A 16387-nucleotide genomic window follows, 5' to 3' on the forward strand; every position below is an offset into this window, starting at 1 on the left:
ATGTCTCACTAGCACATCCACCGTTGCGGTGGTTCTCTTACATTTGTAGTGAGTCCAACTAAGTCGCAGACGTTGTCTTGGGAGCAACATTATTTATTACACAATTTTAACATAACATCACACAATCTATACTCGGGTCTCGAATGCCCATCTCACCATGCTACGGCAGAACTAGACACGGTTCGCTATCCCGGCCCGGACCACGAGCTGGGTCCCAGACCGCGTGGCTAGAGGCTTCTCCCCGACGTGGATCTTCTTCACACCAGCACACGAAGAACCTCGAGCTCCTCACGGGGCCCCCGTTATATGCCCCTGGGCTGGGGCTGGCTCCGCCCTTCGCCCCGCCCACCTTCCAGATCTCTCGAGCTCTTTCTCGAAGGCTCCCGAGAGCTCTTTTAGACCACGTGATCGCCCAGCGACCCCCGTCCACCAGTGTGTTGCGATCGAAACGTCGTGATATTTTTATTCCTGCAGTCACGAAAGCTTTAAGTCAGGATTTAAGTAGTTGTACTTACGTGTTCGTGCTTAATTTTTGTTTCGATTATTTACCTTCGAAAAAAAATCTGGCCATGTCTTCAACCCCCAGAAATGGCATTTAAGGTTAAGAGCCACTGCTGTAAACAGTGTAGACCTGCGGATAATGACGCTCGAACTGACTTGAGTTGAGTGAGGAGCCTCGTGCAGCCAATCCGGACCCCGCCCCCCCTCCTCACAGGCCACGCCCCTCGCACAGGCCCCTCCGCCCTCTCCGCAGGCTCCGCCCTGCCTAGCCCTGCCCCCAATTCCCTGCTCTCCCGAGGCCCCGACAGCTGAATAGGCCGAAGATGGCGGCGGTGGCGGCTGCGTCCGCCCGCGAAACTAAGTTGAGGTGAGGGACTGAGCGGCTTCCGCTTCTCCTCCCCGCGCATCTCTCTCCCCTTCTCTCTCGCATCGCGCTCCCCTTGCACCCCACCTCGCAGCCCGCGCGTGTGAGCGCGGGGCAGAGGAGTGTGTGAGGCGGGAAGCAAGGCACCGCCTCGGCCTAGGCTACTGCGCAGCTCGTCTTCTTTCCACCGTCTCTTCCTCCTCCTCCTCGCCCGCCATCGTGCCGCTGCTCCACTGCTAGCGTGACCGCTTGCCCCGAGCGCGGGCCCTCGCGGCCTAAACGCGCCCGAAGTTGCGCTAGGCGGGCACGCTGCGGCCCGTCGCTTTATTTATAAATGTCGGGCAACTTGCGCAAGTGTACACTGTACGTTTACAGTACAGTTGCAATGTGTACTGTACAGTAAAAACATGTAGACTGCAATAGCGGTACTGCCGTAATGTGTACTGTGTAGGCACAGTACCGCTATACATAGTGTTGCGTCAGCTGTGCTCTTTGTAACGGTCCAGTAGTGCAGTACACTACAGGACTACACATACAGTATACGTGACAGTGCTATGCATACAGTATAACTGGGTATACGGTGTACATACTGGACACAATCGTTAGTATAGCACGACTGTAACGTGAGGGAGACGTATGTATACTTACGTAGCGAACACTTTAAAATATATAATTAATGTCTGCATTTATTTGTTTGCAGTACTTTATATTTGGTGCTCATGTGGATTGAATGATATAGGTATGCAATGTACCCCGGCAGCATTTTTGGGAAGGATCGCATTATTTTGCTGTCAAAGACCATGCTCAATCTACTGATGAATGAAGGCCTCCCCAAACCGGCGTGACCTCTTACAATTATTGTACGCTCCGACGAGAATGTTCTCGACATGTCAATACATTAAAGTACTGTATACGTGTGATTCAATCTGAAATTAATATTTGCGGTATATATCTGAAACGGGGGGGGAAATCTGCGGAAGCAGGAGCAATGCAGGCCACTGCATCCTCTCCGGGGGCAATGCAGGTCACTTGCATAATTCCGGGGGCACTCACCACAGATTTCTGAATTATAACTTCACAGGCCACGGAGGGCGTTTGGAAGTTTGATCCCAGCTGGTTTTAATGCGATGTAAACCATTTTGGAATTCGTTTTGCGTGTAATTGCACAGTTAGATGAATTACATTTCACATCTATGTTTACGCATTACTTTGTAGTTGGGTTACCGCAATATGTCGATACCCACAATACATCGTACAATAGGAAGAGCCACACAAAATTGTTGTGATTTATCAAAAATAAAATTTTCCTGACATTAAATGAACATAGTCATTAATCCATACATATATAGCTGTCAATATTAAATACATGCTTAACACGTAGGCTTTCGCGACCAATTTCCATAATACAGGTTGTTTTCGGTTAGATCGCGTAAATATATAAACGTGTCGTTTACCCGCCACCACCCGACACAGCCAACTCGCGAGGGTTGTCACGTAAACAGAACATAATTAATCACAAGTACAGCACACCGGTGTGTTGAAGAGCCAAGCCACAACATTTACAATCTGACTCCAACACCAGTGTGCTGTACTAGTGATGAATTGGCATGTTCTGTTTACGTAACAACAACCCTCACTAATTGGCTGTGTCGGGTGGTGGCGGATTTAACGTCACATTTATATATTTACGCGATCTATCCCAATAAACCCATATTATGGATTAAATACATAATTTACACACTGCTTTCCAGAGTAATTGATGGCATGGAGATTGCACGTCTTTATTTATTCGTTCTTGTAATTACGTTTATTTGGACAGGATGTGCGTTGTAGATTGTAATGATAACAAAGACTCGTGGCAGGCTTAAGTCGAGTAAACTGCAACCTTTAAGTCATTTATTTTTACTGAACATTGTGAAATAAACTGTTAAGTTATGGCAAACTGATTTAGCGACAATCGACATGTCGAGATATTTGATATTGTACTGTAAAAGATTGCGTCGATATAGCCCCAGTGTGTAGTGATATAGATTAATATAATGCACCTTTTGTGTAATCTCCAGTGCTTACGACTTGCAAAAACGTAATAACCAGCTAAGAACCTATCGTGAGAAGTCTTACGAGGGAGACCTGAAGTTACATGGTATACGTTATGAAATTAGTGTTATACAGTATTTTGTGAATCTGTGTGAGGGTATTGAAATGCCATGTACATATAATGTAGCGCCACATACGGTATAAATTGTAGTTATTTATAATGTGATATATTTAATATTACTGTGCATAAATGATATACTGTATTGTTCTGAGATATGGTGCTGTGTGTGTATATCAACTTGCGTTAAATTACTGTGTATAGTTAAACATTTATGGTTGAATATGATATATTGGAATGTGTTAGGGATGTGTTCCACATTTGAAGAATAATCTGAAAAATCCAAGACTCTAACCTAGGTTGGGGTGTTGATTGCGCCAAAAACCGTGCCATCGCTTCCTGTGGGGAAGACACTTTAGCACTAACATTGTTGTTGTCATTTTCGTTTAAATAATAAAAATGTTAAAAAGTTGTACGTAATAAATGAAAATGCAATGATTGTTATTTTAATTAGGTGAAATTAATGGAATGTAAAAACTAAATTCTGCCTAAAAGACTAAAATCCCACGTGGACTTCTTCACTGCAGTACCTATAAAAGTATATATATAAAAAGAAGAATAAATGTCAGTCTTTTCCCAGTCTACTGCTGGATGAAGACCTCTCCATGCCGTGTTTGTCGTGGCGGTTGTTTGACCAGAATTCATCACCCTATATGGTGAAGTATGGTCAGAAGGGAGCCAGTTGTGTTATCGGTCACCACACTGATGTTTACTGTGACCGAAAGTGAACTCGGGTTACCGGGTTCATAACGCAGTGTACAAACCATTGCACCATCACTCCTTAATAATTGCTAAAAAAATAAGAAAATAACAAAACCTTTCATTCCTTAGAATATCAATTGGATGGTTAATCAAGCGGAGAGATTTAATGAAAACTAAAATTTAAATTCATTGAAGTTTTTACTTTTACACATATTCGTCATATTAACGCGCTTAGGTTGGTTACAATCAATATTTATTACATTTTACTGTTTCAAAATCAAGTACATTTTAATGTAACCTTAGGAAAATTACAGCCAGTTTGCTGAGGTTGTGAACAAATAAATATAAACGACCGAACATATCATCCAGCTCAAAAATATATTACTGCTTTTTATTTTGCAAGATGCACTTTGTTACATTATATAGTACACCACCAAAAATATTTTCATTATGTATAAATATATCGTACTTCATACATAGCTACATTTGTATTTTTATTAGCATTACCGAAAGAACCCAGAAGATGGTAAATTCAATTCTGTTAGGGAACTATTATGTGCATTGGCGAGTATATAGATTTGAATATGCGTTCCATTCGGCACTTACATTTAATAGCATAGGGTAAATACTCTAGTTGTACGTTATAATATGCCAGATTTATTGTCATGTTATTCTATGACAGCGTATAGTATACTTTCCAACGCTTGTATAGTACTAATATTGTGTATGTTATCTTGTATTTTTAATACTCTGTATGAAGTAGAGTATTGGAAACATTTACACAGTGTGCAGTAGTCCAACATTGTGTATTATTGGACATCACTTTGTGCTGTCCTGGTGGAGTACTATTAATAGCACTGCAGTACGGCTTACTGGGTATTCGGAGTACATTTTATATATGTATTCTACAGTCTTACCCTATTCTGTACTTGGCGATTTGTTTATTTTATTGATTACACGAATGGTCCCATTTAGCCTGTCGTCCAGTTACCTAGCGAGGGAGATCTGTGGTGAGTGAGCACAGCAACAGCACAAAGACAAGAACGTCAACATGACGGAGAACGAGTAGGGGGTTCTCTAAGTGGAATTGCACAACTAACAAACGAGAGGGGTTTAACAGTCATAAGCGAAACACGCTGGATCCCAGCGGTACTGTGGTTATGGGAGAAAGTACACACACAGAGGATGAGTTTAGGATTACATTTTAGATTAAATTTGTATATATTTTAAGGGACATTTATTTATATTTTTATTGCAGGATGGCTTTTGAAAGACATTAAAGGCCAGTTTAGAAAATAACACAATGCAGCACACATAGAGTGTCATTAAAACAACTCCAGTGTGCTTCAGCACAGTTGTGATATAGTATAAGGCCTGAGGATGCTAGGAATTTTATAACGCTAGTTAAGGAAAATTAAGTATTTTGGGTACCCAATTTAAGATGACAAGTGATGAATATGGTGGGTGGTTTGTGCTCGGAAACACGAGGGTAGTTACTTAGACAGGCACTTGATTGGGTTCCAAGAGGTCACAACAAAGGGGAAGCCCTAGGACTTGACATTGAACCCCAATAAGTCATCTCTCCCCTCTTGCTACGATGTGCTGTTTGATGTGCTGTTTGTGTCCACCCCTGCCACACACGTCTATATTTGTCTATCTTGTTTATCTTGTCGCTCATTGTGTCACTCCATCTTTCCATTTGTCTCTGTTGCTGTGTTTTTCTCCATGTCCCTCTAGCTTTTGTGTCCCTGGTTATGCCTGTCTCTGTGTGTCAGTGGCATGTCTCACCATTTCCCTTTTGACCTCTTTTTCTCTCTCGCTCTTTATGCCCCCGTCGGTGTATCACCATTTATCTTGTAACCTTCCTGTCTTTCTGTTGCCCCTCATTGTGTAAATGTGTACTTGTATCTCTCTGTGCCTCTATGTTTCTATTCCTCTGAGTCTTGTCTGTCTTCATGTCTCTTTATTGCTTGTCACAATGGGTGGATAAATCTAGACTTAAAGCTTTCGTGACTGCAGGAATTTATATTCTTTGGGTCTTTAGGTAAAGTCACGTAGATAGGTTAAAAGAAAATTACAAAAACTACGACGTTTCGATCGCAACACAAGCGGTCGTCATCCTGATGACGTTTCGATCCCACCACAAGCGGTCGTCATCCTGATGACGTTTCGATCCCACCACAAGCGGTCGTCATCCTGATGACGTTTCGATCCCACCACAAGCGGTCGTCATCAGGATGACGAAGCGTCGTGGTTTTTTGTTATTTTCTTTGAACCTATCTTCGTGACAGCGCTGTCCTCCAGACAGTCTCGTCCCTTCACCTGATGAAGGCCACTTGTGTTGTGGCCGAAACGTCGTGATTTTTTGTTATTTTATTTTCACCTACGTGACTTTACCCAATAGAACCAAAGAGTATTTACCGAAAGACCCAAAGAATATGAAATGGGTGGATAATTCAGACTTCCAACTGAAGTGGCAGGATAAGGGCAGGTTGAAGGCAAGGCCCAGCCTCTGCAGTGGACGGCTTTGAGGGGTAACTTGGTGGTGATCTGAATGGCTGCCAGCGACTGATCCAAGCAGGCAGTGGTGTTGCTGTGTGTCCATGGTTGGAGCTGTGTGGTAATTATTCATTGTCCATTCGTCGAGAGGATGGTAACAGCTTTCTGACGTGCAATGTAAGTGTATTACCGTGAGTATAGTTCTATAGTACACGCACAAACTGTGTTGTATTTATGTAAAGTGCTATAGTTCACAAGCTGTGTGGCACCTGGCTGAGTCTGTTACGTGACCTCCTGCCAAGCGGGCCTTCCACACTTCACATGGCCTCAAAGTGCACCGAGCATGGCACAAGTGCCGTGGTGACCTCACCGGCACTTAGTGGTGAATGGCGGTTATTGTATGTACAGTGCTGTAATTCACATACTGCGTGGTGCTGTGTAACAGCATAGTGCTATGTATACAGTTTGTGGCATAGTAACGATCTATAACTTATTTAATGTTATCGCCACACGTGATTTATGATGTGGTTGGCCTTATTCCATTTGGTCGGTGGACACCTCACTGAATAGAAGCTGAGAATGCAGGGCTGAATAGTGATTTATTTCATTTTATAATGTAACGTAAGCTCATTTAAATGTGATTGTTGCAGTCGAGTACCAATGATCTTGTGAATGTACTCTAAAGCGAGGGTGATTTGGATGACTCCAAACTGATTTTTTCCTATAATGCCTTAGTTAATTGTCATTCAAACATGCGTGCGCACACACACGTGAACAAGTCTACGTGTATGCATTCTTCACGAGAGAGACTTAAAATACATTTAGAAGTATATATATAGCGACCAACCGTGAATTAACAAAATTCATTTATAAACAGCTGACATTTGATGGAATTTGTTTATTTTGCAAGCGACAAGTGAGAAATTCAAGCAGTAAAATGACAGTGTAGAAAATGTGTGTATATCAATAGGAATCCATGCAACCAAAACAAATGGGCGAGCAAGAGTGTACTGGCGTACGTAATGCCCAACATTATCAACACATTAAACGTTTCACAGGGTGGCACAACGCAAACGCTTGTTCCCCAGCAATATGGCCCTCGGTTCGGATCACCACGCGGGTGCCTTCTGATTAGCCCGTTTGGCTACGTATATGGTGCTAAATAAATTCAACTTACATACATACATACATGAAGTTTCTATGTTGTCCCCCTTTATATACGGGTTTGCTCAGGGTTCTCCTGTTTCCTCCCATACCTAAACAAAAACATTGTGTAACTTGTGTTGGCCAATCATTCCAATGCCAAAAAATACCAGCAGAATACTCGTTTCGGATTATAATACTTTCATTTTATTAGTATCATACATAGCAACGTTGCCCCCTTTTGTGAAAACGTGGCAGGACCCTTCTGGAAAAGTTTTGGCACTTGGTGGGGCTTTCCTCGGGAAGCAAGCATAGTCATAATGAAATGACATATGATTATAAAATATAATCCTTATGTATCATCAACACTTGCCCTGGGTTCGTGAACACAATTTTTGACAAAAAGTCTGCAAATAAACTACAGCGCCTCTTTGAATTGGATTGCAATTCGAAATATTTTCACAAATCATTCCATTCTTATTGTACAGGAGACCCTTGAATTTCGATTTAAAGCTTTCGTGACTGCAATGATTCATCTTCTTTGGTTCTTTCGGTAAAGTCACGTAGAATGAGAATAAAATAATAAATTGATAAAATAAAATAACACAATAATATTCTCACGACGTTTCGGCCACAACACAAGCGGCCTTCATCAGGTGAAGGGACGAGACTGTCTGGTAGGACAGCGCTGGAGTGAAAGAGCCACGTTCAGATCACGACCTTTAAGCTGTGTGAGAGGAAACAAAGCGCCTTGACAAAGGAATTAGCATATAATTTAGCATTGAAATGGCTGAGTGATTAGCTTGTGACTGGTCACAGAAATAGCTATGTTAAAAGTTAAAGCATACACATCCGCAGAGGCACCCCTTGACAAAGGAATTAGCATAGAATTTAGCATTGAAATAGCTACACATCCGCAGAGGCACCCCTTGACAAAGGAATTAACATAGAATTTAGCATTGAAATAGCTGAGTGATTAGCTTGTAACTGGTCACAGAAATAGCTACGTTGAAGTCAGAGCATACACATTCACCGAGGCACTTAGTACAAATCAAACAGGAGAATTTAGCATTGAAATAACTAGGCGAATTTAGCATTGAAATAACTGAGTGATTAGCTAGTGACTGGTCACAGAAATGACTATGTTGAAGTCAAGGCCTACACATCTGAGCTATTCACAGTACTATATAGTGAACCAATAAAAAACTAAAATATAAATGACCTTAATGTTATCAATAAACTCTATATTCTCCAATCAGCTAAGCTACCAACAATAAGTCGTTATATATCACAATGCTATATGGCGAAAAAATGGGTGGATTCTTACTCTCAACTTTAGCACCACGGATAGCTACGGGCCCCATTCAGACGGACGAGTTCATCCATGGTCGGAACAGAGGAGGGGGAGAGAGACAGCTGCGAGGCACTATTATACTCCATGTTGTAAACCATACCATTAACCGTGGTGTGAGAGGTATTAAGAGTCAATGCTGGCGAAAGAGCTGCGGTCTGAAGGTCATCGTAAAATACATTTAATTAAGAACAGAAATGGTTTAAAACATCTTTCCAATGGTTACTAAGCCAGAATCCATCTTCTCGGTTGAAATTGTCTCTGCGCTTGTATATGTGAATGGCCTCATACAAGCACAGAGACAATTTCAACCGAGAAGATGGATTCTGGCTTAGTAACCATTGGAAAGATGTTTTAAACCATTTCTGTTCTTAATTAATTGTATTTTACGATGACCTTCAGACCGCAGCTCTTTCGCCAGCATTGACTCTTAATACCTCTCACACCACGGTTAATGGTATGGTTTACAACATGGAGTATAATAGTGCCTCGCAGCTGTCTCTCTCCCCCTCCTCTGTTCCGACCATGGATGAACTCGTCCGTCTGAATGGGGCCCGTAGCTATCCGTGGTGCTAAAGTTGAGGGTAAGAATCCACCCATTTTTTCGCCATATAGCATTGTGATATATAACGACTTATTGTTGGTAGCTTAGCTGATTGGAGAATATAGAGTTTATTGATAACATTAAGGTAATTTATATTTTAGTTTTTTTTATTGGTTCACTATATAGTACTGTGAATAGCTCAGATGTGTAGGCCTTGACTTCAACATAGTCATTTCTGTGACCAGTCACTAGCTAATCACTCAGTTATTTCAATGCTAAATTCGCCTAGTTATTTCAATGCTAAATTCTCCTGTTTGATTTGTACTAAGTGCCTCGGTGAATGTGTATGCTCTGACTTCAACGTAGCTATTTCTGTGACCAGTTACAAGCTAATCACTCAGCTATTTCAATGCTAAATTCTATGTTAATTCCTTTGTCAAGGGGTGCCTCTGCGGATGTGTAGCTATTTCAATGCTAAATTCTATGCTAATTCCTTTGTCAAGGGGTGCCTCTGCGGATGTGTATGCTTTAACTTTTAACATAGCTATTTCTGTGACCAGTCACAAGCTAATCACTCAGCCATTTCAATGCTAAATTATATGCTAATTCCTTTGTCAAGGCGCTTTGTTTCCTCTCACACAGCTTAAAGGTCGTGATCTGAACGTGGCTCTTTCACTCCAGCGCTGTCCTACCAGACAGTCTCGTCCCTTCACCTGATGAAGGCCGCTTGTGTTGTGGCCGAAACGTCGTGAGAATATTATTGTGTTATTTTATTTGATCAATTTATTATTTTATTCTCATTCTACGTGACTTTACCGAAAGAACCAAAGAAAACCCTTGAATCTCGCAGGTTTATCTTTTGCGATTTCTACCTATTGCGGGCAACTTCTTTGTATGCCAATTTAGCTATCGCGGGGGTTAGTTTTGGCCCTTTGCAGGTATACTGTACCCAGAAGTACAGTATCATTGACTGATACCGTGGTACGGGGCGGGAGAGGGACGCGAGGCAGTCGGTGGCATCTCAATCTTTGCCGTGCAAGCATCTCGTGGACAAAGACACCCGTATAGCCTATTAGCAGACTGCTGGGGCAAGTGCTGTTAGCGAGCACCTACGAAAGCTGACATGGTACACGAGGGGGTGGTTGGCCAGCACTACACCCGGCCGCCTTTGTCTCCCCAGTGGCGATGTTTACACATCACACCAGGTACTCATTTGAGGCTGAGTCGACCTAGGGGAGATCCAGGACAGATTCAGGTCATTGGTATTGGGCGTGAGCGGCAATCGAATCGGGTTGCCGGGTTCGTAGTGCAGTGCGCTAACCGTAGAACTCCTACTCCCCACTGCACGATTCAAAAGCCCTGTCTGAAGTTACAGGCGACAACACTACCACCACACTCAGTGGTACCTCTCCTGCTTTTTTCGACCACGACTTTAATATTGCCATCATACGCCCAGCATTGTCATTCACTGTTCTCATCACCACATAGAGCAGTGTTTGGCACGGGGGGGGGGGTTACAACTTAGACCAGGGGTTCTCAGGCTCTTGTTTACTCTGGCCCGGCAGAGGCAGCAGTGTTGGGTTTGCCGTTAATGTGGAAACACTGCTTACACGTGGACGCTGATGCGGGGTTGCATGATGCCGCACCAACTCGAGGGGGCCGTGAGTGCATCTGCCAGCGCTAACCCTGCATTTTATTGAGAAGCTTTTACATGTATACAATATCGGCTTTTATGGCTCTTCTCTAGCTCATGCTTTTTGATTTCATTATTTTAAACCCCCCTTGGATAGTCACTTCAGCTACCTCGAGGTCCATGGAGCTGGGACAGCACAGTTTTAGACAGCCACGGGTAAATCGTGTGCTTCATTGCGACCAAAAACACCCGATTGCGAATGACTGTGTATTGTCCCCGTGGTGTTTACAATGCGATGTATCTTGTCAGGTGAAATCTCATAAAATCTGAAAGTTAACCGTGTGTGCAGTCCCGTGGGTTGTGGCTGAATTTCCCCACGAGGTCGTGCCTGGACGGATGGCTCACCGATTGGCATCATGTGGCGCAGTTTTATCCGCCTACTCTACTGTTTCCAGCACAGATTAGCAGATAAAAGTCTGCGTGGCTCCGCTGTGCATGTCCGCGCGCGCATTTGCCGTGATGTCTCCCCCAGTTTGCTCGGCTCGACTCGTAAGGCACAACTGTATATTAAATTGATTTTTCATTTATATTTGTGGATACTGGCATTGACAAGATTTATCAAAGATTCTGCATGCATATAACCTGCTGTACTTCTGTGTATGCTGTTGGAGGGGGAATTTTTAAAAGAGTGAAAAATATTTGCTAAGTGTGTTGGTTCCATATTGTCAGCACAAAATGTGAGAAATTTAACAGTAAAGAGCAAGGCAGTGTGTGAAACAGGAACGTCATCTGAGTCATATATTGCCTTGTGGCGGTTGGCCCTCGAGGGACCGTGTCCAACACATTGCAACCATTTAGCCCCAGAAAGCATTTATATGTATGTTGAGCTTCTTTCGCACCACACACAGCCACTTGTGCTAATCGGAGGTGCGGGGAAGGACAACAAGCTAAACAACAAGCAGTGCCAAAGAAATTAGTTTGTCAATCTAGACTATTTAAAAGTGCAAAGCTCCAACGGCTTCCTAATATTGTAAGGAAGAGCGTTCCAGATGGCTGCAGAAGCGCATCTGAAAACGTGCGATGCGGTGACCGTCTTTGTTCGATGATCAGCAGCCACACACCGCTGCTGCGAGGATGACCTCAGTGAGCTTTGCCTGGTAGTATGGGGATGGTTTCGTTTTGTTTGTATGTGTTTGGTGATGTTTACCTTTCTTGTACTTTGTACTGCAATCATGTTTTTGTACTGTTGTTGTAACGTTCTTATCCGCCCCGACTGGACATCTGTGAAAAAGAGCTTTTTAGGTCATCGGATTCCTCCAGTATGAATAAATATTCTGATTCTGATGAATCTGTATGTGAAATGAATTTGTGCAAATGTACACAATTCTGCTCTCTTTAGTGAGAAAATGGTGACTTCGGACCACGAGAATGTAAAAAACAAGAGACAGGAGGAAGGTGTTAAGGAGAACGCGGTGAGCGAAAGCGAGCCGCCGGTGCCGATGCCACCGACGCCGATGCCACCGACGCCGATGCCACCGACGCCGAGCACGGAGGGGAAGGGTGATGCGAGCATGGAGGGGAAAGGCGACGCGGCGAGCGCGCTGGAGAGGAGGAACGACGCCCAGTCGAGGGACGCCGGCGGCGACGTGGCCGGCGACGGCCTTGTCCGGGGCGTGGTCTCGGAGGCTCCGCAGGAGAAGCAGAAACGGGCGAGCAGGGGCCCGGCACCCCCCATGCACGACGACCCGTCGCTCCCGGCGGGCTGGCTCCGCAAGCTCAAGCAGAGGAAATCTGGGAGGTCTGCGGGAAAATACGACGTCTACATATTCAGGTGCGTGCATGCCCACGCGAACCGTCTGAGAAAGCGGCGGACGTCGCGGGAAGGAATCCCCATGGCCGTGGCGCTCTGGCCCGCTCATGTCTTACCACGTGCAGCCTCAAACGCAGCAGCAGCGAGTCATGGCCGACTTTGTTTTTCCATGACTGAGCTTATGGATGCAGCCAAAAAGTGAAATCCTTTTAAGTAAGTGTTATTTTTAATACTGTTGCAGAGAAATTGCCCTCATGATAAATGGCACCAAAAAACCTTGATATCAGAGTTTGTAGATAAGAAATACAAGTTAACATGTTTCTTGAATTGAGCAAGGTTAGTATAAGAGCTTGGCAAATAGGACAATTAGAAAACTTCAAACGCGTGTCAGACAACACACAACTTAGGTACGTATATACAGGAGTAAATCGCATTTTAAGTTCTTCATATATACACACATGTCTTGACTCTTAACAGCCCAGGAACAAAACGTGGCAGTAGGTTAGCATGGTTATATTGTACAGATTGTTTTAATTATTATTGTTATGCTTGTTTTCCAAGGAAAACCTCACAAAGTCTCAATACTTTTTTCAGGAGGGTCCTGCCAAGTTTTTTCAGTATCGGGGCAATGTTGCTGCTGTGCGATCCCAATAAAGTAATTTTCGGGTATTTTTTCAGCATTCGGATGTTTGACCAATCCTGGTTACATTGTGTGTTTTTTGTTTTGGGAGGAAATTGGAGAACCCAGAGGAAACCCATGCAGAACAGATGGAGAAGACATAGAAACTCCACGCAGAAAGGTGGCCGAGTCGGGAATCGAACTCAGGTCCATCTAGCTGCGAGGCACAAATGTTAGCACCGCTACTCTATTATAGCCTAATGATCCACAATAATGTTGAAACGGACACAAAATACTAAACTTACACTTCGTGTGAGTGGGACTGAGTTAGCCTGCTATGTTGCCGCATGTTCAACAGAGGGCAGTGTCGTATGCAAGTAAAATGTGTGGGCTTGTATTTGATATCTCTATCTTGTACGTTTTCTCGTGGACTGCATTGGATCTTGGCTCAGGAAAAGCACTGATTGTAACGGGCTTGGAACTCGCTCTCGCCACAGAGTTTTACACTGGCGGATGATGGTGCTGGATTTTGAAAGTTTGAGAAACACTGGCACTGACAAAAAGTTGCAATATTTTTTTTTTTACAAAATGTTCCAGTGCACGTTTTAAACAAATGACAATTAAAACTGAAAACTTGGAAAAAAAACCTAATGGGGATGATTGAGTTTAAAATATTCAAATTTTTCTCTACTTTTTTCTTAAGAGATCCTTCTATACCATAAATTAAAAAGTTAGCTGAAACATTGGTACAAATAAAATGTTGAGTTATTATTTAGGATACGTTTGTTTAAATGTATTTGTTTAAGTCTAGTAACACTGGTCCCCTTGTGTAACTCGTACACATGCCTTCTGTGTCTTTCAGCCCGGAGGGAAAGCAGTTTCGATCACATGCCGAGCTCCGGGTCTACTTCGGTAAGGTAGGGGAGGGGATCCTGAAGCCCGAAGACTTTGACTTCACGGTGGGAGGACGAGGCAGGTCCGACGGGAGAGGCAACCGCTATCCACGCATGCCCAGATCCCCGAAGGCCGCAGGGCCAACAAGAGGGCATGGTCGGGGCAGAGGAAGGGGCCGGGGCAAGGTGACTGGAGGGTTGGGACGGGGTAGAGGCTTGCCAGGCAGACCACCCAGCCAGCCAGCCATTGACCCTCCGGCGCAGGGGCACACCGGAGTTGGGAGCGTTCCTCCCCCGAGCGCCGCCGTGCTCGCCGCAGGAGAGCTCATGCTGGCGAAGAGGAAGCGCGGTCGCAAACCCAAACTGGGCGCGGAGGCTTCGCTGCCCCCTCGGCCACCTCCGAAGAAGGCCAAGTTTGAGCTGCCCGCCTCCGAGGAAAAGAAAACAGTGGAGGTCGCGAATCTCTCAGTGGGTTTGCCGGTTATAAAAGAAGTGCCCACCGTCATCAAATACACGGCGCCTCAGTCGGCAACTGTGGGAAGCGCCGCAGAAGTGAGGCCTCAAATCGGTGAACCTGAGGACAGGCAACCGAAGGTCAACTTTAAATTTTACAAGCAGCGGTCTAAGGGCAACTCTGTGGACAAGCCCAAGAAACGGGAAGAGCCCAAACCGAAGATAGTTTTTGTCTCCTCTAATGCACCGGTCCGGTCGGAGGCGCTCATCAGGAAGCCCGCAGATGGAAACAAGCTGAAGGAACAACCGTCCGAATCGGCAGTGGCCGTTCCCGACAGCAGCTCCTCGCCCTCGCAGTTGGACCAAGGACGATCGGCGGAGACCAGAAGTGCGTAACGCGACGTGAGAGAACCCACACTCATTAATCATAACTTGAGAACTGTAACCTTTAAAAGGGACCTGCTGCTAAGATTGCCTATCCCAGAATGTGCTGCCCGGTTGTTTCTTCCTGTATGAGAACACATATCCGATAATAGAGCTCTCCACGCACACGCTTCCACGAACAATAGACTCTTGTCTTCTCCCGCAATACCGTCTATTATTGTGGTCTTTGCATTTAGTAGTGAGAAAAGGGCATAGACACCTCTGTTACTAAGTTACGTGCCAGTGTGCCACTCTCTTCCATATAACCAGTGCTCAGTGGCAAAATCAGTAACCGGCAATGTTTATCCGTCAGCCTATGTACACAGCCCGTCTAAGACAGTCGTGTGACACGTTGCTTTGTAGGAGGTTACGGTGTACTCTGCATATTTTACAGTTCAGTGTTTCAGTGTATAAGTACCGTTACGTCTATGGGAGCTACGCAAAGCTTTGCAGTCTGCAATGGTGACTTGTGTAGTGCTCATTATTTACAAGCAAAACCTGTTGCAATATTCCATTGCTCAGTGTAGGACGCTGTGCACCCTTGAGGCCTTTCTGTGGTGTGGTTTTTTCGTACTGTATTTATTTGCTATGGTTTTGAACTGACCAGTCGAGAAACTTACGCGAAGTATTTTATAAGACTAATCACATGTGCAATGGAAAATAAGAATGTAGTTTTTTTGCTCTTTTTATGCTGCACTGTTTATGAACAAATGGATGTTATTGTTACACTTGCTAGCATTCAACATTAAGTTTTGTGGTGTCAGTTTAGTAACATTTGTGTACTGTGATATCTATTATATTTTAGATCAATACAAGAGATATCGGCACATGTTAATCTAAAATAACAACTCGTTTAATGTTTTCATGCCAAAAAAAATCAATACAATTAAAAACATCGAATGCTAGCAAGTCTAAAGCTATAATTGATACATTTGGAAAATGTTTGGAAGCACTGAAATGTAATATAGAGTATGTTATAGGCTATTTCGTGTTTTGCAGTGTCCAGTTTTTCTATACTGAATTTATGTGGCTTTATTGTACAGTATATAAACTGAGTTAATCTTGAGAGCTTGCTGGATATTGTAGCATTGTATGTAAATAAACGTACGAAGTTTGATGCCGGTGGATTGCGTTTATTGCACAGCAGCATCGCGGTTCTGTAAGCATGGGCCCAGGAGGCCAGGCTTTGCCTGCAATTTGTGCAGATCTGATGGCAGGGTGGATGCGACTGAGGTGTGGTTGTGATCGTTTCACCTTGGTTTTCAACATAACATAACTCGCTATCACCAACACAGTC

General features: G+C 44.0%; 1 protein-coding gene across 1 annotated transcript; it reads left to right on the forward strand.

Annotated features, from left to right (window-relative positions):
- The first annotated feature begins 745 nt into the window (after nucleotides 1-745).
- On the forward strand, nucleotides 746-16207 carry LOC116953093 (uncharacterized). The gene is made up of 3 exons (XM_032972934.2): nucleotides 746-868; nucleotides 12292-12723; nucleotides 14184-16207. Exons 1-3 carry the CDS (start codon nucleotides 825-827, stop codon nucleotides 15061-15063), a joined length of 1356 nt encoding a protein of 451 aa, XP_032828825.2. The 5' UTR covers nucleotides 746-824; the 3' UTR covers nucleotides 15064-16207.
- The last annotated feature ends 180 nt before the right edge of the window (nucleotides 16208-16387 follow it).

Source organism: Petromyzon marinus, chromosome 50 (assembly GCF_048934315.1).
Source record: "Petromyzon marinus isolate PM22_M1 ecotype Great Lakes invasive population chromosome 50, UKy_Petmar_22M1.pri1.0, whole genome shotgun sequence".
NCBI classification, from domain to species: Eukaryota; Metazoa; Chordata; class Hyperoartia; order Petromyzontiformes; family Petromyzontidae; genus Petromyzon; species Petromyzon marinus.